Source organism: Polypterus senegalus, chromosome 13 (assembly GCF_016835505.1).
Source record: "Polypterus senegalus isolate Bchr_013 chromosome 13, ASM1683550v1, whole genome shotgun sequence".
Taxonomy (NCBI): Eukaryota; Metazoa; Chordata; class Cladistia; order Polypteriformes; family Polypteridae; genus Polypterus; species Polypterus senegalus.
In genome coordinates, this window is record NC_053166.1 from 11,419,074 (window position 1) to 11,444,995 (window position 25,922).

The 25,922-nt window shown below is 39.4% G+C and overlaps 1 protein-coding gene across 1 annotated transcript in view; it reads left to right on the forward strand.

Moving 5' to 3' along the window:
* LOC120543375 (collagen alpha-1(XXIII) chain-like) overlaps window positions 1-25,922 on the forward strand; it is a 146,254-nt gene that overhangs the window by 79,269 nt on the left and 41,063 nt on the right. The window contains exons 12-18 of the mRNA XM_039776417.1: window positions 3,757-3,810; window positions 13,773-13,835; window positions 14,228-14,281; window positions 14,509-14,553; window positions 17,073-17,117; window positions 19,345-19,422; window positions 25,816-25,839. Coding sequence (XP_039632351.1) covers window positions 3,757-3,810; window positions 13,773-13,835; window positions 14,228-14,281; window positions 14,509-14,553; window positions 17,073-17,117; window positions 19,345-19,422; window positions 25,816-25,839 — 363 coding nt within the window. The remainder of the gene's footprint in view (window positions 1-3,756; window positions 3,811-13,772; window positions 13,836-14,227; window positions 14,282-14,508; window positions 14,554-17,072; window positions 17,118-19,344; window positions 19,423-25,815; window positions 25,840-25,922) is intronic.

The following is a 25,922-nucleotide window of genomic DNA, read 5'->3' on the forward strand; positions in this document are numbered from 1 at the left end:
CCAGAATTGTTTTTTTATAATAGAGAGATGTCTAATGACATCTTGAGGTCATCCCACAGTATCTCAATTGGGCTTTGACTGGGCCAATCTCTTTTTCTGAAACCATTCTGTAGTAGATTTACTTTGACTATTTAGGATCATTGTTCTGCTGCATCACACAGCACCTGCTGAGCTTCAGCTAGCAGACAACCATGCTGACAGACATTATCCTGTAGGACACCTTGATAAATGTAGGAATTCATTTTTCCTTAAATGATAGCAAGCGGTCCAGGCCCCCAAGGCAACAAAGCAACCCCTAAATCATGACACTCTCACCATTCGTCACTGGTGTGATGATGTTTTCATATTATGTTGTGGCCATTTTTATGCCATATGTACTGCCACATACTCCTCCTGTCAAATTAAACCTTAGTTTCATCAGTCCATAAAATCATTTCCCAGTAGTATTGTGAAGTGTCATGGTGATCCCTTTGGCAAACTTTGGAAAACACCAACTCCCTCTTTTGTGTTCTGCCATGGACACCATGCCTGTTCAATGTTTTGTGTATGGTAGTCTTATGAAAAGAGATGTTCTTCTGTTCCAGTCATTCCTTCAAGCCTTTAGATGTTACTCTAGAGTTATTTTTATTATTCTGGGAGAGTAACTACAGTACTAAATAGCCTCCATTTATTCACAACTTATCTAACTGTCAGCCAGTCAGTCATTTTCCAACCCGCTATATCCTAACACAGGGTCACGGGTGTCTGCTGGATCCAATTTCAGCCAACACAGGGCACAAGGCAGGAACAAACCCCAGACAGGGTGCCAGCCCACCGCAGCTTATCTAACTGTGCACTGATGAATACATAAATTCTTTTTACCTTTATACAAATCAACAGTTCTTGATTGTAGATCTTCTAAGAGATCTTTTTTATGAGACATGATTCCTATCAGCAGATGCTTCTTATGAATTGTAGGCTCACTAAGTCTGTTTTTATTGGTCAAAGTAGTCTCAGCCACACCTCCAATCTCATCTCATTTGCTGGACTCAAGGTCTGCTGACTTCTGACTCCTGTTACCTTTTGTTAAAGTCATCAGCATAGGGCTTCATAGACTTTTCTGCAAATTACAATACACTGTGAATGTCTGAATAATTTTTAATTTTTCTTTTTGTTTAATTTTGATTTACTTTGTTAATCTCCAAGGGGAAATTGTCATTTTATGTGATCTTTTTGGGGGTCAGAGCACAGAGTTAGCCATTGTACAGCACCCCTGGTACATATTTCAGGTAAAGGGCCCATTATGTATTCAATATGTACAAAAACAATCCAATAAGTTGTGTGTTCTTATCTGAAACAGGTTGTATTGTTTATTATTACATGAAGATCAGTCATATTATAAGACTGATTTATATATAAATGTGATGACTTCTAGAGGAAATATGTCTATATACTGCTTGTTTCAGTAAATCTGTGTGTTGTCTGAGTAGCTGTGGTTATTTACTTTACATAAGGAACTGCAGTCTACCCAGCTAGCAAGGCTACCGATGCATGCCATCATACTGTGCTTCAACCAGATCTCAAGCACCACCTATCCTTAACGTGATGTATAACACACCAACATGTCTACTGTCCAGGCACACACCCTTGCAGGGTTGCTGTCTTTATATGAACAGGGTATCTGATATGAATGAGGGTACTACGGTAGGTTTAGAAAATGAGTGGATGGAATTGTTAAATGACCTCATTCACAATGAAAGGTGTATTATCTCTCTATTATAATAAAAAAAATCTTGGGGAACGAGACGTGACTTTCCGAGAAACTTTTTGGAATGAAGTCCTGTGAGACGGTGACTTTTAACATGAGATTCTTTCAGGTCACGCCCTACTTATAACCATTTTCAAACAAGACCATGGTCATCTAACCTCAGTCGCTCAGAGCTCTTATAAATTTTATCAGGACAATAATTTTATACGTTCTAGGTGACACGTCAATGACTAAGCGAAGAAGAAAGAGCATGGACAAACATTCAAAAAAGTCGATTTATTTATTAGACAGAAGGAAATGAGATTTGCTCACGGGCCGTTATACATTGAGTTGTCATGATATAAGTCCAAACACGGAATCAAAATTCAATGCGATCTTGAAGAAAAGTTAATTTCAAATATTGTTTTTACTAAAGTTTTAAAGTAAAAGTGAAAATAATGTAACAATTCCCATGAAAATAACAATCTCTTTAAATTTTATATCCGGTTAACCAAACCCGGGGGTGGGTGAGCAGGGGGCAGAAGCCCCTAGTGAAATTAAATAATTAACTGAAAACCACAGGTATATGTTTGCATGTGTTTTGGGGTATTCATTTTACATTTTTTTGACGCTAGGTTTATTTTATAGCTAAGGTAAAGTTAACTAGTCTTGAACTGGAATTGGTTTAATGGTTCCTTATTTTTTATTTTTTTTTTTTCCTGTTCTTTATTTTGCCTTATACAATTTCTCATATTAGGAATTTGTTAGTTTTCGCATACCCCTTGGGGTCAGAGCGCAGGGTCAGCCATTGTACAGCGCCCCTGGAGCAATTGAAGGTTAAGGGCCTTGCTCAAGGGCCCAGCAGAGTAGGATCTCTTTTGGCAGTGATGGAGATTTGAACCGGCAACCTTTGGGATACCAGCACAGATCCTTAGCCTCAGAGCCACCACTCCGCCCCAAAGGTTACCAGATGTCCTGTATTTTCAAGGGCAATCACGTATTTCTTGCCCGATGTTGGTGTCCTGGTTAATTTTTTTAAATTCCTCATCAGAGTGGTGTCTTTTTGGCTAAGGATCTGTGCTGGTATCTGAAAGGTTACCAGTTCCATTCCTGATACTGCCTGAAGGAATCCCACCCCGTTGGGCTCCTTGACCAAGGCCCATAACCTTAAGAAAACTTTGCCCCAAGGATGCTGTACAATAGCAGACCACATGCTCTGACCCCCGAAAAGTCATGTGAAAAGACAATTTCTCTTCAAAGGTTAACAAAGTAAAAATTGTCTAGTATTGTAAACATGACTCATTTCTAAGGTCATTAACAGAGCAGTACACAAGTCACTGTGTGAAGGGCACATTGGAGCGCACATCCTTCAATGCATTAAAAAAATCCCTCTGTATTCCGTATTGATGAAGCAAAGCTTACAAACTAGGAACTGCGCAAATGTCAGATCAAGGTGCTCAATTCTGACGGTTCACTGAGAAGTACCACCCCCAGCCCAGTGGGACACAAAGACACTTACATGGTAAAAAGTGGGTCACAACACCAAAAAGATTGAGAAACACTGGTTTAAACTACACAAATAATAAAGTACTTTATGATAGAGAGATAGATAGAAACTTTGTATTAATCTCAAAGGAAATTATAGGGTTAAAACAAGAATTATCACAATCTTAAGTTTGTAAACAAGGTACAAATACACGAGTGGCTTTGAAGGTTTTACTTGTTTGGTTTTATTCTTTAGAGTTGTCACATGTATGAGCTTATAAAAGTACTGTATATCTATACAGATTTGCAGAAGAGCGACACCCCCCAGTTCCTGCTCCCTAATAACCTCCCCCTTCTTCAGATGGGTTTTCTGGTATTCCTTTAAGAAGAATCTGGTCGCCCTAAATCTAGAATAATTTTTACTTGTTTTGGTCAGTTTTTGTTACTTAATCTTGTAACACTTGTTTCAAAACACAATGTTTTGTAGACCTCATCTGTCAAAAGTGTTTGTTAAATGAATAAATGAAATGTCAACTTTTTTCCAGGGTGATGATGGTGAACCAGGACCACAGGGGACTGAAGGACCACCAGGACCAAAGGTAAGTAACAAGTCATGACATAAAATTCAAATGAATTCTTCGTCTTCTTTCGGCTGCTAAATCTTTTTAGGAAAAACAGATGATAACAGGGTGGAAGTCTCCGTTAAGATGAGAGTTGTATAAAGGATGCACTGTAGCAGTGGTTCTCAAACTTTATTCCAATAAGGTCCCCTCAGTGTATCACAAGAATATGTGAGCCCCCACCTCTCTATAGGCCATGACATTAACCCTAGTGCCTGAATTTACTAGATGTGACTATAAACTACCAGGACAGTGTTCAGAGGCCTAACCATGTTAAGGAGGCTAATGGAATGTTGGGTTATATTGTGCCCTAATGTGTACAGAACAAGTCCAAAGAGCTTATGCTCAAGCTTTATAATGCACTGGTGAGGCCCCATCTGTAGTATTGTGTGAAGTTTTGGTCTCCAGGCTACAAAAGGGACAATGCAGCACTGGAAGAGGTCTAGAGAAGAGTGACTAGGCTGATTTCATGACTACAAGGGATGAATTATGAGGAACAATTAAAAGAGCTAAGCCTTTTCAGTTTAAGTAAAGGGAGATTAAGAGGAGACATGACTGAAGTGTTTAAAATTAAGGTATATAAAGGTATTGCTGGATGTCATCTACATATGAGTGAAACCTACCCCTGCCAACCCTCTAATTAACCCCACATTTTAAACCAGAATGAGATTTTCTCTTTGCCTACGGCATCTTACACTCTATTGCAAACAAACTAGAAAGAAGTTTTCTAATGAAAGTTCTCAACTGAGACATGTAAAGTGAAAACAGTAGATGTCCAAGTACTGAGCTCTGCAGAACACAATATTTAACTTCTAAGTATAATAATGGAGTCCTGTCAGCAAAGTTTTGTACATATTGAATTTTATTTCTTAAATATGAACTAAACCACATAAGGACAGTGCCTGTGAGCCCACAAAATTGAACAATCGATGGTGTCAAATGCTGCGCTTAAATCTAACAACATAATTACTGTGAAATTTTCTTCAACAGAGGATATATCAGAATGTTGTATACAATACTGGTCTATGAAAGCGCAAGGTTATTTAAGTTAAAAAAAAGGTAAAAGATGGGACATGGCTTCTTGATTAAGGGATGTGTGGAAATGAAAGTTTGTTGGCCCTTGAGCACACTAGACAAACAACAGTGCAAAGATAACGCCATCTTGTTCATATGATATGGTCTGGAAGTCACGACTTGAGCTTTCCTGAAAGGAACCTTCATTCAGTGTGATGTTGCTGCCCCTCATTGCTAGATTGGTATATGCTTTCCAGAAGTTTACTTTTTTGGTTTATATTTTCCTGTCAATCAGCCAACACACCTTTGCACAAGTGAAAGCTTCAGCTAGCATTCCGTAAACAGAGCTGCTGGAGGAAACACAAGGAGCTGGCTTTACAAGCCTCTCCACCTGAGTTTTCCACTTTCCTTTTCAAGTCCTGGAAGCCTTTTCATGTTTGTGGGAATGCTCATGAAAGTACTCATGTGCTACTGAAGCCCTGTTCTTTCCAAAACACACAATCAAGAAATAAAAACCAGACTGCCAGCTTCTCTCAAACAATGCCATGCCTTTCAGAGCAGTCATATGGTACTGCTTGGTTCTGCTGCCCATTAAAGCCAACCTGGCTCTGCTTTCTATTTGTTTATTTTTCATCAGTCTGCCGGTGACACATTGTGAGCTCACTGCTGGCATGGACTACCATGCCGCAAGAGCTGCCTCCTGGGTAATAAATAACATGCTGGTAGTCAAATATTTCTAAATGACAGACATCTTTTATGCAAAAAAAAAAAAAACTTGGCATGGCGTATGCTGCCGGCTTTTAAAGTTGCAACACCACGAAAGACAGGAGATATCAAAGTGTTATGTACAATGGATTCAAAAAGTATTCAGACCCCTCCGCTTTCTGCGCAATTATTGTGTTGTAGACTTCATTTTAAATGGACACAACTGCCATTTTTGCCCACCAATCTACACTCATTAATCCATAAAAACAAAGTTAAAGATTAGTTTTCAGAACGTTTTGCAAATTTATTAAAAATTGAAAGCTGAAATACCCCCCATAGAAGTTTTAAGACCCTTTGCTTTGGCACTCCAAATTGTGCTTAGGTGCCTCCTGTTTGCTTTAATTCTCCTTGAGATGTTTCCGGAACTTGATTGGAGTCCACCTGTGGCTAACTGAACTGATTGGACAAAAACCAAGTCATGAAGTCCAAGAAACTCTCTCCACAATCAAATTTCAGTGAGGCATAGATCAGGGAAAGGGGATAAAACCATTTCTAAAGTGCTTAAATATTTCCAGGAACCTCAACAATTGTGAAATGGGAAACTTTTGGAACTTTTGGAGTTTGGAACTCCCAGGACTCTGCCCGGAGTCAGCCGTCTAGCTAATCTGAGTAACTCGGCAAAAAGCGTCTTGGTCGGGGAAGTGAAAATGAAACTAATGGTCACTGCAACTGAGCTTCAAGGGTCCCATGCTGATATTGGAGAACCTTTCAGAAGGATGACCACTTCAGCAGCACTCCATCAGCGAGGAATATAAAATAGATTGGCTAGACGGAAGCCACTTTTGAGTAAATGGCATGAGCGCATGAAGAAAAAGATTCTCTGGTCTGATGAGACGAAAATGGAACGGTTTAGGCAGAAGTCCAAGCTCTATGTCTGGTGAAGACCAGGCTCTGCTCATCACCTGCCTAATACCATCACCTGTGGTGAAGGATGGTGGTGGCAGCATCATGCTATGGGGTGCTTCTCAAGGGGAAGGACAACAGAGACGGTCAGGAATGAGGGAAGGTTGAATGTAGCCAAATACAGAGAGATCCCTGAAGAAAACCGTATCCAGAGTGCACACCACCTCAGACTGGGACGACCATTCATCTTTCACAACAATAACCCAACAAACACAGCCAAGACAGCGCTGGAGTTGTTTTGGAGACAAATCTGTGACTGTACTTGATTGGCCCAGACTTAACAGGTGTGGAGAGACCTGAAGATGGCAGTTTACAAATGCTTTCCATCCAGTCAAACAGAGCTTGGGAGGATTTGCCAGAAGGAATTGGATAAACTGCCCAAACTCAGTTGTGCAAAGCTTGTACAGACTTCCCCTAAGAAGACGCAAACCTGGAATTGCCGTCAAAGTGCCATCTATGCATTGCTGAATGAAGGGACTCAATGCTTCTATGAATGAAATGATTCCAGTTTTTAATTTTTTTAATGTACAACCCCAAATCAGAAAAAGTTGGAACAGTGTGGAAAATGTGAATAAAAAAATAAAGCAGTAATTTACAAATTTCCCTTAACTTTTATCTCATTGCAGACAGTATGAACACAAGATAATTCATGTTTTTTTTGGTCAACATCATTTGAATTGTAAATAAACATCCATTCTTGCCATTCAGGCTTGCCATTCCAAAAAAAGTTGGGATGGGGGCAATTCAGGGGTAGTAATGAGGTATAATAACTAAATAATGATGTGATTTGAAACTGGTGATGTTAACAGGTGATTTCAATCATGATTCGGTACAAAAGCAGCTTCGAGGAAAGGCCTACTCCTTTAGGAGCAAAGATGGGCAGAGGATCGCCAGTTTGCCACCAAGTGCGGGCAAAAATCTTTGAAATGATGAAGAAAAACTTTTCTCAAAGACAGATAGGTAGAAATTTGGGCATTTCTTCCTCTACAGTGCATAAAATAGTGAAAAGAATCAGGGAATCTGGAGAAATTACCGTGCGCAAAGGCCAAGGGCGCAAGCCTAAACTGAATGGCTGTATTCTCTGAGCCCTCAGACGGCACTGCATTAAAAACCGTCATTCATCAATAAATGATATTACTGTGTGGGCTCGGGACTACTTCAGGAAGTCACTCTCAAGCACTACAGTACGTAGTTACATTAGGAAATGCCAGCTAAAACTGTACTGTGCCAAATGGAAGCCCTACATAAATAGTGTACAGAAGCTCCGTCGACTTCTCTGGGCTCGGAGGCATCTGGGATGGTCCATTGTGCAGTGGGAACGTGTATTGTGGTCAGACTAATCGGTTTTTCACATCTTTTTTGGAAGAAATGGACGCCATGTGCTGCGGACCAAAGAGGAAAAGGACCATCCAGACTGTTACCAGATACAAGTCCAAAAGCCAGGGTCTATCATGGTATGGGGTTGTGTCAGTGCCTTCGGCAAAGGTAACTTGCACTTCTGCGATGGCACCATCAATGCTGAGAAGTATATCTCAGTTTTGGAGGAACAAATGCTGCTTTCAAGACGACATCTTTTCCAGGGACGCTTATATCCCATGCTTATTTCAGCAAGACAATGCCAAACCATATACTGCGTGCATAACAAAGGCATGGCTGCGTAAGAAGAGGGTGCGGATGCTTGACTTGCCGGCCTGCAGCCCTGATTTGTCTCCTATAGAGAATGTTTGGTGCATTTTGAAATGAAAAATGCGTCAACGAAGACCCTGTACTGTTGCGCACCTAAAACGTTGTTTGCAGGAAGAATGGGACAAACTAACACCTGCAACACTTAGTCACTTGATTTCTTCAATGCCTAAACGTCTTTTAAGTGTTGTTAAAAGACAGGGGAACTGTACAAAGTGGTAAATGCTGTACTCTCCCAACTTTTTTTTAAATGTGTTGCAAGCCTGAATGGCAAGAATGGATATTTATTTATAAATCAAATGATGTTGACAAAAAAAATGAAATAAAATTTGAGGAGAATTTATAACTTGCTTTTTTCTTTTTTTATTCACATTTTCCACACTGTCCCAACTTTTTCTGATTTGGGGGGCTGTATTTGCAAACCTGAAAAAGTGAAAACATGTTTTTACTTTGTCATAATAGGTTATTGGGTGTAGATTAATGGGCAAAAATGGCAACAGTATCTCTCCACCCATCCATCCATTATCCAACCCACTATATCCTAACTACAGGGTCACGGGGGTCTGCTGGAGCCAATCCCAGCTAACACAGGGCACAAGGCAGCAAACAAACCCCAGGTGTGGCGTCAGCCCACTGCACAGTATCTCTCTATTATATAAAAAAATCTTGGGACGAGACAAGACTTTTTCAGAGAGACGAGAGGAGACATTTTCAGAGAGATAATTTCACTTCCCGTGAGATGAGACTTTGTGCCAAGAGATGAATTGAAAACCTAACAGTTCCAAGCAGGAATGGAAATAAAAGACAAATAGTAGAAGAAGAAAAGACAAAGTAGAACGTCTAAGGAGGTTCAAAATCGTTGGCGTGATACACATGTAGAGCAGGTTAGAGATAATGAAAGTACTAAAATTCGAAAGTCTCAAAAAACTGATAGTAAAGATCACATTAGCACAAACAAATGGAAAGTATTACTTGGTGAAATAATGGAACAGCAAAAAGAGATTGAATATATGGATGGATGATATGACAGAGCTACTTCAAGTTTAATTTCAAAGAAACTACAATTGGGTCTGGTTTATATTTATGATCACGGAGAAGCGATGCAACATGGAATTGAAAGAGTTAAACGATTGGACGTATTAGAAATTCAACAGCCAATAATGGATACAAATCCATAGGTCCAAAAGTATCGTACTTTACACGAAATTTATCTAAAAAACACAGGCAAAGAAGTTTTCTTGGATAAAAAAAGAAAAGGTTTGATAATGGCAGGCACAGCAGGAAATCTTAGATGCTGTAAGTAAGATATTGTTTCGTTCCTTTTCTCATAATTCGGAAAACTTCATATTTTCTTTCTTCAGTTACTTTCTTCCATTTCAAAATAATTAAAACCATTTAAATTAAATTAAATTAGATAAACTTTATTAATCCCAAGGAGAAATGTAGCTGCAGCAGAAACAAAGACAGACTTTTAGGACAAACGATACAATAAATCAATAGACAGATAAACATATAAATAATAAATAAATGTATATTATGCAGAAATTATAAAGTGAATTTAAAAGCGTTTAGTCCGGGATGTTGGAAGGAACCATTGAATTGTATTATATCAGTGGGCAGAAAAAAAACCCAGAGGGGCTCCTCAGCACACCATGAATTAATGATGCTACGTTCATATGCTCTCAGACTATTCAGAACTCCAAGATGTGATGTTTCACCTTCCCACTTCAGTAAATTCGCATGGGCTACCAGTCAGACTATTAGGAAAAATGTGAGGTTGCTGTAGATTTATAACTTGGTTAGCAAAAAAAAAAGAGGTTAATGGCATTTTTGGTGAAAATAAAGACAAAATAAACAAATTGAATATGTATCACTTCATCCCTAATGCATTTAGGCCAAAAAAATGGCTTTACTGGCTCACCGGGCTATATGATTAACTCGGACAATTTGGGTCACTTTTCTTTGTACAAATCTGAGTTGTAATTCCATAGTTTGCTGAGCATTCACATGGTATTTCTGACTCAACATCTTGGATTTACCGTCTGTCTTAGAACATGTAAACACAGCATGAGCCTGTGACTAAAAATGTTCCAAGAGATCATCTCCTGGAGGGGACAGAGGGAATTTCTTTTGTGATGCCATCCAGTTTTACCACTATCCTCTTTTCCACAGAACTTCAAAAGATCTCTGGTCTCAGAATTAATTTAAATAAAATTGTGCTCTTTCCACTGAATTCCCAAGCATACAATATTAGATTCGACACCTTCCCTTTTATCATTGCAGATCAGTTTAAATACCTAGGGGTAAATATCACAAGTAAACATAAAACTCTTTATCAACAAAATTTCACCGTCTGTATGGAGAAAATTAAGCAAGACTTGCATAGATGGTCAACCCTTCATCTCACTCTAGCAGGGAGAATTAACGTTGTTAAGATGAATATCCTTCCTATGCTTCTCTTTTTATTTCAAAACATTACAATATACATTAATAAATCATTTTTTAAGCAATTAGATTCAACCATAACCTCATTTATTTGGAACTCAAAACATCCACTTATCGAAAGAGCGACCCTGCAAAGACCTAAGGCAGAAGGTGGCATGGCTCTACCCAACTTTCAGTTTTATTACTGGGCAGCAAACATACAACATATAAAAACCTGGACATGGACACAAATAGACGAACAGACACAGGCTTTGTGCGCAATAGAAATAAAATCCTGCAGTACTTCTTTATATTCCCTGCTTTGTGCCCCAATAAATGCAAGTTATCACCAATATGCTAATAACCCAATTGTGCTTCACTCACTCAGAATATGGAACCAAAGTAGAAAGCTTGAGAACAGAGAATCTTTTATCTGTGGCACCTCTGCATGAGAACCACCCTTTTCAACCCACGCAAACGTATGCAGTTTTTAATATCTGGAAAACATTTGGGATTAAATTACTTAGACATCTTTATATAAACAACATCTTTGCATCCTATGAACAATTACATTCCAAATTTAACTTTCCAGCAACACATTTCTTTCACTATCTTCAAATTAGAAACTTTGTTAAACAGAGCCTGCCGATTTTCCTTATCTCCCACCTTCCTCTATGCTGGAAAAAATATTGCTCAGTTTCGAGGACTCAGACAGCATTTCTGCAATATCTATACTAATAAAAGGCAAAGCCCTCACTGACTGACTCACTCACTCACTCATCACTAATTCTCCAACTTCCCGTGTAGGTAGAAGGCTGAAATTTGGCAGGCTCATTCCTTACAGCTTACTTACAAAAGTTAGGCAGGTTTCATTTTGAAATTCTACGCGTAACGGTCATAACTGGAACCTACTTACGTACATATATACGGCCATAGCCTGCAGCTCGGTCGCCATGTGAGGCGGAGTTGCGTCCGTCATCGTCACGCCTCCCATGTAATTGAGTGCCTGCCCATATAAGGCTGTCCGTCAGCAGCAATCCAATAGACACGCTGCCGCTAAATATTCGCAGGTGAAGGACTGTGCTTATGCAAACGAAGATGAGATGATCAGGGATAGACTAGTGTTTGGCACAAACTCAGCGAAAGTGCGAGAGAAACTTTTAAGTGCCGGGTCTTAGCTAACATTAAATAAAGCCGTGGACATCGCAAGATCACACGAGATAGCACAAGCACAGCTGAGAACCTTCAATGTATGTACTCTGAGCGGCTCACGTGAACTGACTGTGAACGCAGTACGCACACAAAAAGCAAGAGCTCCAAAGAGCGCTGAACAAAAAATGCATTACACAATTGAGAAGGCATCAAAAGAATATGAAGCATGTGACACATACAAGCATATTCATAAGTGTAGGTACTGCGGAAACAAAGCACACGGTGGAAAAAGTCAATGTCCAGCTAAAGACTGTAAAAAATGTGGTAAATTGAACCACTTCGCTAAACTTTGCAGAACTGGGAAAGGTAAACCCATGCATGCGGTGTGTGATGTCTCAATAAAGAGGAAGACGAGCTGTTTATTGATGCAGTAAGAAAGGAACAACCCTCTGAATCTGAACAAGCCTTTGTAGACATATCAATAGGAAAGCAAGGTGTAAAGCTTAAGTTTAAATTAAGTTCATAGACACACTGCCGCTAAATATTCGCAGGCAAATCCACAAGTTAATACCGGGAATGCCTGTTAAACATCTTAGATTCATGAGTAGCGATTTGGGTAATGAACACTTCGATGAATGAAACCTGTTATCTTTACAACAGTTGGCAAATACGGAATGTAACTTGAACACAACACATCCTCCAAATATGAACCTGATTGAAAGAAATAATAATAATCAAATCCTTGATGACAGCAACACTCATAACAGTCACAAAACAATTACATTGACAATCATGTTACGTTACTTTTAAAATGTTTCCTTTTCTTTTTAATAACTTCTTTGACACACTACTTCTCCGCTGCGAAGCGCGGGTATTTTGCTAGTATAAAAATATTTTACAGTCCCTCCCTTTAAACGATCCAAGAGGACAATGGGAAAAAGATCTCTCACTCAACATATCAGAAAAGGAGTGGAAGGTAGCAATGCAGAGAATTCACTCAAGCTCCCTATGCGCAAAGCATACAATTATTCAACTCAAAATTATATATCGAGCACATCTGTCTCGCTTAAAACTGTCCAAAATGTTTCCAGGGTGAGATCCAACCTGTGAACGTTGCAATCAATTTTCAGTCTCAGTGGGTCACATGTTTTGGGCCTGCACCAAATTAACATCATTCTGGACAAAAATCTTTAAGTGCCTTTCAGACAGCTGTGGTGTCCCAATCCCTCCTAACCCATTAACAGCTGTGTTTGGTGGGCTCACAGAGGGGCTTCAAGTTGAGAAGGACAAACAAACTGTGATTGCCTTTACAACACTATTGGCATGCAGACTTATTTTGCTAAACTGGAAGAATCCTAACTCTCCTCTTTTAAGACAGTGGGTAACTGATGTTTTATATTATTTGAAATTTGAAAAAATCTAATTCTAACTTAGAGGATCTGTACAGAACTTTTTCAACACCTGGCAGGATCTAATCAATAATATTTTAGAATAAGCTCTTAAAGCACTGAGGAAGTAGATTCTCTCCCCATTTCTTTTTCCTCTCCATTTATCTGTATCCGCCTATTAAACTCATCAATGTATTTATTTTTAAGTTTTATTCCATTGGCCATGCTCTCTTTCTCAGGGGTGGGTGTTGATTTGTTTTCAATCCTATTTTTTTGTAAAAATTGATCTATTTGTATGGAATGATTAAAATACAATCAATACAATTTAAAAATAGAAGAGACTTTGTGCTGCAGGTTTGACAAGGCGAATGACAGGAAGAAAGCCATTCTTTAAAAGGACAAAATAGGGCCATGAAATAATGGCTGTGGACTACTGCAGACTGTACAAAGTGGAATGTAACTGGAGACCACAGGTGTGACAGTTGGAATTCTGGAATTTCCTCAGTTTTGCACATGGGGCTGGCAGTAATGGAGACAGTCTGGACTGACAAGAATGAGTCAATCCTTTTGAATCCTGAAGAATACATATTAAATGATATTTCTTCTCTTTAGGGAGACCAAGGAATTATGGGCTTACAGGGAGAAAGAGGACTGGAAGGTCCAGGGGGAGCAAAGGTAACATATATCAATAAGTATATTTAAAATTTTTGAAGGAAAATTCAGAGCTGATTCCCTGAAGATAAAGACAGATGGTAAGATCTTGTCAAATGTGGCTCAGCTGTCTGACTTGGACCTGATAGCTCCAACAGTCATGTTTTAAATGTAATCTCTATAATTTATTTGAGTTTACTGCAGTTGTTTTCATATGCTTACTATATGCATCTTGATAGCTAGCTAGATTGATTGATTGAACTTTATTTGTCCCCAGATATGTAGGGGCATTGCTCAGGTCTACAAGAGAAATCAAGGATTAAACTGAACTGTATTTTTACCACTTATTGTTCAGTTATAAAGTCTTACTCTGCACGTATCCATCTTAAAATTCTTTTGATCTTTTCCTTGTCCAGGGAGACAAAGGAGAAATGGGAGAGCCCGGCCAATTAGGGACTGGAGGAATTAAGGTTAGTCCTGCAGCTTCAAAACCTGTGGTTTCAAGTGCAAAAATAATTCTGTTATGTTCTTTACTAATAACATTTATCATCTTGCCTTCAAGTAAGCTTTTGGATGAATGACAACTCAGTGACAAGATTAAAAAATGACAAATTAAATACAGGAAGAATATGATGATGTTTACTCTGCTTGGGAACTGAAAGGAACTCAGACTGTGTTTTGTTCTTTTTTCCTACAGGGTGAGCCTGGAGTACCTGGCATTCCTGGAACTCCAGGCGTTAAGGTACATCATTTGGGACTGTTTCCTTTTTAAATAAAGGCTGTGTATCAGGGGATTTAATATATCTGATATGAAAAAAACCATGCCATTTATAATATTAGATTTTAATATAAACAAAAGCATGAGACAGAAACATTTTAATGTGAAAGCCTCTCTGGAATTTTTTTTGTATTACTATAAATAATAGTAATTTGAATAGCTGATTTTTGTCATAGCTGATTTGCACATTTTAGAAAAGAGTGAGAAAACCTTATTTTTGCTAGAGCCATAATGAAAGGAAATATCCATAAATGTGAAATAGAATGTCTTTCTGTCTGTTCCCTATACAATCCTACACCTTTTGACTAATCTGGACCAAATGTTGCATAGTTTTACTCTTTAGAACCATACAAACAAGATAGACTATTTTAGAACTTTAAATTTTGATCCTAGGGGTTCTAGCATTTTCTTTTTTTTCTGTGAGCTACAGTTTGCGCATCAGTGCCACCTGCTGGCTCAGAACAAGTGAAACATTTGAACAGACTGAAGCCAAACCAGCAGACAAAATGACCAGAGCTTAACAAGACTCACCTGGGAAATGGCACATGCTGCTTTTATAGTGCTGTCCATAATGTCTGGGACAAAGACACATTTTTCTTTGATTCCCTCTCTGCTCCACAGTTTAAAATTACAAATAAGGCCATTCAAACTTTGTGATTACATTTCACATTGCAGACTTTCATTTAAGAGGATCTGCATACATTTCAGCAGCAATGAGGCTTGATTCAGAAATTACGTACTTGGAGGATTTTTGCTGATGAAGACAGCACATTGTTGCAGCTAGATAAAAAAATGCAATTCTATTGAAATGAAATTCAAATTTGTTCTGATTTTGTTCAGGTTTGATGCTCCATTATTTCAGTACCCATATTGAAACCTTAACACACAAAGTGTAGAAAATTCCTCTAATTACAATGAGAGGTCTACGACATACCCAAGAACGTCTTACCCTTAGTAAGAGTTTAATTCAATAGGTTCAGTAATGGATAGAACCTTAGCTCTTATCTGATCCATTTTTCTGATGATGACTTTCTGTAAATCAGGAAAGAGAGAAAATAACCACCCATACAAATGAACACAGTAAAAAATACAGTACATATATTAGAGAAAACCAAACATAATTATACATATATTCTCCCTTAGAAATTCAAAAATAAAGAAAACAAAAAAAATAATGATTTAAATGGTAATATTCTTGAATAATCACCTCTATAATGGAGTTGAACTAGTGGAAAGAAAAGGAAAAGGTTACAGAGGGAACATGATTATTAACTAGCACATACCAGTATATGTTAAACAGATACACACCTCTCTTTTATATAGATAGATAGATAGATAGATAGATAGATAGATAGATAGATAGATAGATAGATAGATAGATAGATGAAAGGCACTATAAGATAGATAGATAGATAGATAGATAGATAGATAGATAGATAGATAGATAGATAGATAGATAGATAGATAGATAGATAGATAGATACTTTATTAATCCCAAGGGGAAATTCACATAATCCAGCAGCAGTATACTGATACAAAGAAACAATATTAAATTAAATAGTAATACAAATGAAAAAAATAAAATTAATGTTAGCATTTCTTCCCCGGGTGGAATTGAAGAGTTGCATAGTGTGGGGGAGGAACGATCTCTTCAGTCTGTCAGTGGAGCAGGACAGTGACAAAAGTCTGTCACTGAAGCTACTCCTCTGCCTGGAGATGACACTGTTCAGTGGATGCAGTGGATTCTTCATGATTGACAAGAGTTTGCTTAGTTTGCTTTATTTACTTTTACCCCACAATAAAAAGACCCCCAGTCCCTTTTTTACCCGAGCATCCTTATCTCTGTATATCTTCTAAAAGATTCAACCAGCCTATGTAATCCACAGTTAATTCCAGGTTACATCAAAGTCTAAAGTCGAAAAACATAGTGCGCTTTCCCTTGAAGCTATAATGGAGTGTTCTCATCAGTTTGGGGCCAAATCCTGTCCTTGAAGCCATTGAACGTGTCACTCAGGTATCATTGCATTAAACCATCTCTCAATATGAAGCAGATGACGCAACCTTCAATAGTAAAAAAAAGGCAGCATCTCACACAGACATCCTCCAATGGTCCATCCACCACTTTTAATCGCACATCCACACATGTCGCTGTCTTGTGCTTTTTTTGAATGCCCCTTGAACTCCCTCTCCAGTTTCCTTCTTTTTGCTTTTCCAGAAGCGTACCTCCTTTTTTGAAGAAAATACATCACCTTACGTCACAGAACAGCACATTACACTAGGACCCACAGACACAGCTTGACCACCTTGTCCCCTTAAATTAATATCCTACAATTATTTAATTCCCAAGACATATATTTTCAAGGAGAACAAGTTGGCAGAAACAGATCAAGTAGACATGATATGTAGAATCAGCTACAGCAGAGAGAAGCGGTCTGATAAAATCTAACATGTGTATCTTTTCTGTCTCTATGTTTTTTGTTCAGGGAGAACCTGGAGACAAAGGCGATGAGGGTCCTGCAGGTCCAAGAGTAAGTGGTACACTTTATATTAAAGAAGAAAAAGTCTCTTAATGTTAGATGAGGGCACTGGTGACAGTGTTTAACATGCAATATGTGATGTAGTTATATATATATATATATATATATATATATATATATATATATATATATATATATATATATATATATATATATATATATATATATATATATATATATATACCCTGTATATATATTGTAAAAATAAATCTTGGAAGGAGACAAGACGTGATTTTCTCTGAGACACTTTAACATCCCACGAGACAAGGCAGTGAGACAAAAGGACAGCTGCTGTACAGGCTTTAAAATGATCGACATGCAGTGCGACAAGCAGAACACGCAGCTTGGCAGCAGCAGAAACAGCAATCCAGCAGCTGATTCGCCCTGAACTCCTTAATGTGCGTTCAGCCCCCCCTTCACGACGCAAGCGGCAAAGATGCGAAGTAGCTGGTACGTAGCCTGCCCCTTGGGGGGTGATGGGGGTGGGTGGGTGAGCGATATATATTGTGACAGATAGGGGATGCTCTCACTCCCTTGAACCCCTGTTCACGACTCCAAACACCAGGTAAAAGTCCACAAATTGACTTTATTAAATCGTCACAGTGCAAAAAGCACACTCTCCACCACTATACTCATAAATCACAATAATACAAACAATAAACCAATCCTCCAGCTCCCAGACGTGTGGCCGTCTGGGAGCTCTCACAGTCTTTTTATATTCCCTGACCCGGAAGTGTTCCCAATCCCCAGTCCATGTGACTCTCAATCACTTCCAGGTCAGGTACAAGTCCTTTTCTTCACCCCGGAAGTACGTCATTCCTCTTGTCCATGTGTGCTTCCGGGGCATAGGGAAAATACCCGTTATTCCTCCCTGCAGCATCCCCTAGTGGCCCCCATGGCATCCAGCAGGGCTGAGTATAAAAACTATAATGTCCATGATGCCTTGCTGGTCTTCTGGTGACCTCCATACTGCAAGGAGAGTTCCACCTGGCGGCTTGGGGGTATTGGCCGGGATAAACCAGACACCAGATAAAAGTTCAAATTTTGGATAATAATATCCAAATAATAATAATGTGCACAAAGCACCCTCCACTATACTCATAAATAATCAATAATTAAATTAATACAATAAACCTCCACTCCAAGACGCATTGTCACCCTTCCTCCCAACTCAGCTCAACCGTCTGGGATTTCCCACAGTCCTTTATATTCCTTGACCCGGAAGTGCTTCTGATCCCTCAGTCCATGTGATTACCCAGCACTTCTGGGTCAGGTAAAAATTCCTCTTTTTCTTCAGCCCGGAAGTACTTCACAGTCACGAGGACAGAAGAAATAAAGTACTTCCGAGCTGAAGAAAAAGAGGAGTTTTCACCTGACCCGGAAGTATACTGAACATACGAGTCCTTGAGCCTCCCTGCAGTGTCCTCTGGTGGCCCCCATTGATCCAGCAGTTTCCCTGTGAAGGTACACTCCAAGGTCCATGATGCCCTGCTGGAATTCGGGGCATCTCTATGTTGCAGGGAGGGCTACACCTGCCGGCTTGGGGGTATTGGCTGGGATAAGCTGCCAGCCATTGTCCACAATATATATACATACTATATTAATTCTTGAGGAGAAACTGTCTTTTCACATGACCTTTGGGGGTCAGAGCATGGGGTCAGCCATTGTACAGCTCCCCTGGAGCAATTTTCAGGTTAAGTTGTCAGTCTTTACAGATGGAACTGCAACAAGGTTAAGGGGGCACAAGGTTAAGGGGACATTAGATGGGAGGATTCAGGCTGGTGCAAGAAAGGGATATCAAGGAATACAGCAAATTCTTGAATTATTCTATGATTATGTTTGAATAATTCTATATTAAATTGCTAAACTGCCAAATTATTTATCTTAATAATCCAGTTGCTATATCTGTGTCATTCCAAGAGAAGATGCATCACAAACATTTGTAGTAATAAAATGCATTACATTTGTCACTCCAACAGATGGCTCATCACAAATATTAAAAACGATTCCAATAATAAATGGCATATAACAGAGACATATCTATCTATCTATCTATCTATCTATCTATCTATCTATCTATCTATCTATCTATCTATCTATCTATCTATCTATCTATCTATCTATCATGTAGTAAGCAGTAAAAAGAATGTTTGTTGTTAATTGTACTAGTTTCACAAAATACATTTTACATTTATTATTTTGCATGTTTTCCCATCAGGGATTGCCAGGGCCAAAGGGTCAGCAAGGACCAACAGAAATTATTGACTATGATGGAAGAATACATGAAGCATTTAAGGTAAACAATGAATAAAGAATAAAACATTTAATGTGACAGACGCCTGTTTAGGAAGTGTAGCCCCCAAGTGGCTAAAGCATTAAGGAGTAAAGCAGTTCAGTTGCTACCAATGACTGGCGAAGAGTGAGTCAATTCAACATACAAGGTCCAAATTTAAAAACATGAAAACATTCATACTGCACCTGTAATACACTATGGAGAGGTTTTATAGGAAATGCAGTTTGTGCCAACTGGACAACATCTAACATAGAGAGACTCCAGAAAGTATTCAGACCCTCCATGTTTTTTTTTGCACTTTGGTATGTTGCAGCCTGATGCTAATATAATTGAAATTTTTTGCTCTTATCAAACAAACCACAATACTGTACCCCATAATGATAAAACAAAAACAGGATTTTTTGAATGTTTACAGATTTCTTAAAAACATAAACAAAAAAAATATATATCCCATTGACACAAGTATTCAGATCCTTTGCTATGACACTTGGAATTTCACTTAGGTGTATCTCATTCTATTGATCATCGTTAAGATGTTTCTACTTCTTGTTTTGAAATCCACCTGTGGTCAATTCAATTCATTAGACCTGAGTAGAAAAGGTGCACAGCTGCCTATGGAAGATCCCACATTTGATAAGAGAGGTGACCAAGAACTCAATGTTCACTCTGGCAGAGCTCCACAAAACCTTTGTGGAGATGGGAGAAACTTCCAGTAGGACAAATGCAGCTCCTATACTCCACCAAGCTGGGTTTTATATGGGTGACACATGGAGTTTTCAAAAAGCCAGACTGTACTGTTAGCCCTCAATTCTAAGCATTGCATCAAGAGCAAACCAGGCATCGCTTATCACCTGTACAATACCAACGTTAAACATGGTGGTGGCTGCATCATACTGTAGGGCTGTTTTTCAGTGGCAGGGACTGGGAGACTAAACAGTGCTGAGGGATTGGTAAACAACAACAACTAATAATAATAATAATAATGTATTGTGTTTATATAGTGCCTTTCCCATGCTTAAAGTGGTTCACAGAAATTCACTTAAACAGGGCTTTTTTAATATTGCATAAAACACTAAATACAGATAAATACAGGATATACAAAGCATTGAAACTGAATTAAAGACAAAGAAACAGAATAAACTAAAAAAATACAAATAGTACAGGAAAAATCTGAACAAATAATATAATTTGTGATACAAATGCAAATCATCCTGACCACCTTGGTGGAGAGTCTCAACTGAAAGAAGAGTCAGGATGTCCGGGTCAGTTAAATGCCTTCCTGGACAAATGAGTTTTGGGTGAATTCAGTTGGCTGATGTCATTAATTTAGGGAGGTCATTCCAAAGTCTGGACACTATAGAGCTGAAGGCTCTGTCACTCATAGAACGCATGTTACTTTGGGGCACAATAAAATGGCCGGAATCAGTGGACCTTAGTAGGCAGCAGATGAACAGAGCAAAGTGTAGAGATTCTTTTAATGAAAACCTGCTACAGGGCACTCTGAACTTCAGATTGGGCTGAAGGTTCTCCTTTCTGCAGGGCAAAGCAAATAAAACACAGGAGCAGCTATGGGGTAGCTCTGTGAATTTCCTTGAGTAGCCCAGCCAGAGCCTGGACTTAAACCCAACTGAACATCTCTGGAAACACCTGAACACAACTGTCCACTGATAGTCCCCATACAACCTGACAAACTCTGTAGAGATGAATGGCAGAACATCTCCAAACCCAGGTGTGTGAAGCTTGTCACCTCAAACCCAAGAATACTCCAGGCTAGAATGGCTGCCAGAGGGGCTTCAACAAATTACTGAGTAAAAGATTGTGACACTTAGGTTGATGTTACATACATTGATTGTTGATTCCATTTTGGAATATAGAGTCTTGCATGAAGAAGGAAGAAATTAATTTAAATGATTTTAGCACAAAGTTGCAACATGACAAGATGTGAATTAGAGAGAAGGGGTCTGAAGAGTTTCTGAAGGCACTTTGTGAAGCCAAATGTCTGGTGGTCTGGCATGCAAACCCACCTTTCAAGGTTTATTCACCAAATTTTGCACAGATTCCCCATTTGTAAAGGAGTAGACCATTGACTATATTTTGTTCTGAAATATTTCTCTTTTGAACTCTCCACCTGCACTTTATTATAGCAGCATTTTTGGGATATGGCTCAGGTATGCAAAGTTGTTCTCCACGGAGGGCTTAATCAGTGAAATTTGATTTGGGGCCAGAATTTTCTTTCCCTGATGCATTTTTTAGTGACTGCACCTGCACTTTATTCCACCCCAGGCAACACCGGGTACCCCAACTAGTTTATTATAAAAAGGAAGCTAAATAAAATACATTCATCAATCCAGCTATTTTTAAATAATCATAATACAGCTTAGGGCTGCAAGGATCAAGAAAACTGCAATCAATTAAAAGTAATACCAATACATTTCTTATTTTTTCATGCATGCTGTTACATCATAACTGTTCTGATTGCTCTAGTGTAGAGTTGAATTGCTGTGATCTTGCACCACAAAGCCTCTCCATTTGAAGATCTGCACTGTGGTGAACTGTTGGTGGTCAGTTTCAAACCTGCAGTCTCCTTCAGAGGCAAGCACTTTGTCACATGAGCTTAATTGAGAGCTCCATCCTTCAGCCCCACAGAGCACATCTTTTACCACTGTGAATGGTGGGCTTCTCTGGCAACGTCAACTGATCACTCTCTGTGGCAGCCCCCCCACACCTGTTTCTGTGTTGCGTGACCATTACACTCCAGCTGTCCACAGTGCAAACACATCCTTGTAGACTCTCACAACGAAGTCTTTCAGTTCGAAGATGTGTACTGTGGTGAACTATTGGGAGTCTGTTTTGAACCTGCAAACTCCAGGGGCCTCATGTATAAGCAGTGTGTACGCACATAAATGTTGCGTAAGAACTTTTTCACGTTCAAATCGCGAGGTATAAAACCTACACTTGGCGTAAAGCCATGCACTTTTCCACAGTACCTCACACCTTGTCGTACGCAAGTTCTCCACTCAGTTTTGCAGACTGGCGGCACCCAGCGTCAAAGCAGTGCTACTGTTGCGTGGTTACTCTTTAATTTTCCTGAAGCGGCTTTATAAATACAGTACACTGTAACTAACCGCATATTGTTTATAACTGTAATGCATCGGAATGTAATTAACTTGTAACAATATAATGGTCCAGGGAATAGCCATAGTATTCCAAATGCCATAACTGCTTTAGCGTCGTTACTCTCACTGCACCATCTTCTTCTTTTTTTTCTTCTTTCAGCTGCTCCCGTTAGGAGTTGCCACAGTGGATCATCTTTTTCCATATGACTCTCACTGCACCACTCAGAGTATTTATATCACTGCATCTGAGTGTGAATCACAGCAGCAGCTGATCGGATAGATAATTATCGGTATACGGCATCAAGCACACGCTGCCTCAGCCACGGCAAAACATTTCAAAGTCTTTCCTGTACGGACCTCGCGGTTCAGAAACAGTTTCATCCCAAGAACTTTAAACGCACTCAATCAATTGCTCCTTGTAGAACTGTTTGTACTTATAAGTACAATTACCTCACTGTAAACTTGCACTACAGTTATAATATTACACAACCTGAGCTACTTTATAAAGCACATATTTACATATGATGACAATATCATTTTAAGATGAAATGCAGCAAAATATGTTTATTATATTATACAGATAAAACTTTAACTTCATTTAAATAATCTATATTCTTCACTGGGACTGGCGTGAAGGATAGAATAATTAAACATGTACTACGAAGATATTTCAGTGTTTCTTTAAACGTTTTGAAGAATCGGCGCTCTAAGCTTACAGATGGCTTAACGTCTATTACAGAGCTGATTGTGTGGCAATACTTACTCCCTTACTTGGAGAAAGAAAAGCAAGGACTGCAGGAGCGGCCACACCAATATATATTGAATATAAAACAGAAAGAGAAAATAACGACACAGCTAAAAACACAGCAGCAAATTTCGACAAAAGGTAAATGCTTGTGTCATGAGCACGAGGCGGCTATGCAGTGTCTGCAACGGATGTGGCCATCCACTGTGCATAAGATACCATATTGACATTGGTGGGCGAAGGAGCCACCGATTCTTCCTCTGCCCAATGCCACCGCAAACCTAGAGCCGCCCATGAGTACTGCTGCAATAAATCATTTCATCGAAGGTTGTGCACAATCACTGCGCCGTGAAACCCATGTTTAATAACATGCTTTAACTCCTATCATCATGAAAATGATATCACGTTTACATCTCAATATTTTAGTTATTCAGAGAGCTGTAATGATTATGTCCTGTGGGAGGAAGAGAGCCGGTTTAAGAAGCAAGTAGTGGTTCACACACATAGAGCACATAGAAGATCAAATACAAAACAAAGCATTTAACGTGCTACTTTAATTACGATGTGATTTGAGAAACTGGTTAATTAAACGATTTTGCTGAAATTCTTATATTTTCCCCCGTGCTTTTCCCATTGTCTTTTCACAGAAGGCTGAGCTTAAGGGCGATTAATATTGATTTGCATATTCAAAGAGGCATAATTCTGGGATAAGTTGGGCTGGGACAGAAGGCACATGCACGAGCGTTACTTTTAACGCTGACCGGGATTTACGGAACGGAAGAACGCGGAAGTTGGAGTACACACAAATTCCTGCATCTGGATTTTTCTGTGCGTAAGCACATTTCGGCTTTTGTGCTTACGTCATGTTATAGTGCGAATTCTACACACGCTGTTATACATGAGGCCCCAGGTCAGAGGCAAGCGCGTTGTCACGTGACCTCAATGGAGAGCTTCATCCATCAGCCATGCAGAGCCAATCTCTGACCTCTGTGAGTGGTCACGTCAGCTGATCGCTCTCTGTGTCCGCCCCCACCTTTTTCTGCACAGCGTCACCACTGCACACTACCCGTTCACAGTACAAATTCCACCCTTGTCAGCAGTTGAATTACTGTGGACTTGCACCTCTAAGCCTCTCAGCGTAAATATCTTCACTGTCGTGAATCGTGAGTCAGTTTCAAACCTACATTCTCCAGTTGCAGAGCTGAGTTCCTTGTAACTTGAGCTAAATGGAGAGCTCAGTGCTCTTCTCTGGTGACATCGGCTGACTCTCTCTGTGTCAGACCCCACCTTTTTCTGTGCAGTGTCACCAGTACACTCCACCCACCCACAGTGCAAATACCACCCCTGTCGGCAATTGAATTACTTGTGTACTTGCACCACAAAGCCTTTCAGTTTGAAGATTTGCACCATGATTAAGTGTCAGTGGTCAGTTTTGAACCCACAATTTCCTGTTTCAGAGACGAGTGCTATACTACTAGTACAACACAAGAAAAATCCATAAGAGAGAGACGTACTTTCAATGTGAATTGCCTCTATATTTAAATTGAGTCTCATACATTCAATTTATCCTGGTTTGTTTGAGGAAAATTAAAACTTAATATGAACGGTCCGTAATTTCAAAAACTGAAGCTTCTATACTACAGGACAAGAGTAAATTTCAGATAATAAAGAAAGAGAGACTATTACAGCAGGCATGTATGTTATAGGGCAGCACAGTGGTGCAGTGGGTAGCACTGCTGCCTCGCAGTAAGGAGGACCCGGGTTCGCTTCCCGGTACATCCCTGTGTGGAGTTTGCATGTTCTCCCCGTGTCTGTGTGGGTTTCCTCCGGGTACTCCGGTTTCCTCCGACAGTCAAAAGACATGCAGGTTAGGTGCATTGGTGGTTCTACATTGTCCTTAATGTATGTGGGCTGGCGCCCTGCCCGGGGTTTGTTTCTGCCTTGTGCCTTGTGTTGGCTGGGACCCCCATGACCCTATAGTTAGGATATAGTGGGTTGGATAATACAATACAAGCCCAAAATCACACAAGGAGTGCCGCAATGGGCTTTAACAGGCCCTGCCTCTTGACAGCCCCCCAGCCTGGACTTTCTAAGAGGACAACGGAAAAACTCCCAAAAAAACCCCAGTAGGGAAAAAATGGAAGAAACCTCGGGAAAGTCAAAAAGAAGGGGGTCAATACAATATATAATGGATGGGTGGATGTTATAATGGCATTTATTACACTCTATCTTGCTTCTGAATGACACCTTTACCCAGTGCACCTTACAAAAGAAAATTCATTTGAGTTGTTTTACACACATATTTTAACAATCTGAGGCCAATTTAATAGATTTTGTCAGGATCACACAATGAGTTAGTCAAGACTGATCGAGCAACCTTAAAAGTTTAAAGTCCAAAGCCATAACCACTACACACTACCTGCTGGTTAATATTCCAGTTTATTATTCTGTCATTTCCCATCTACTTTATTACTTTTAAACAGTTCTTTGGCATACCAATCCTACTTAATTTTTTACCTTTTCCTCCATAAACAGGCTATCAAGACCATCAGTGTAATGGTAATGTGGACCAATAGCATGGCTGTGTTTTTGCAACTAACATTTTTTGGTTGCCTGATGGTGTGAGAGGATTGCTGGACATT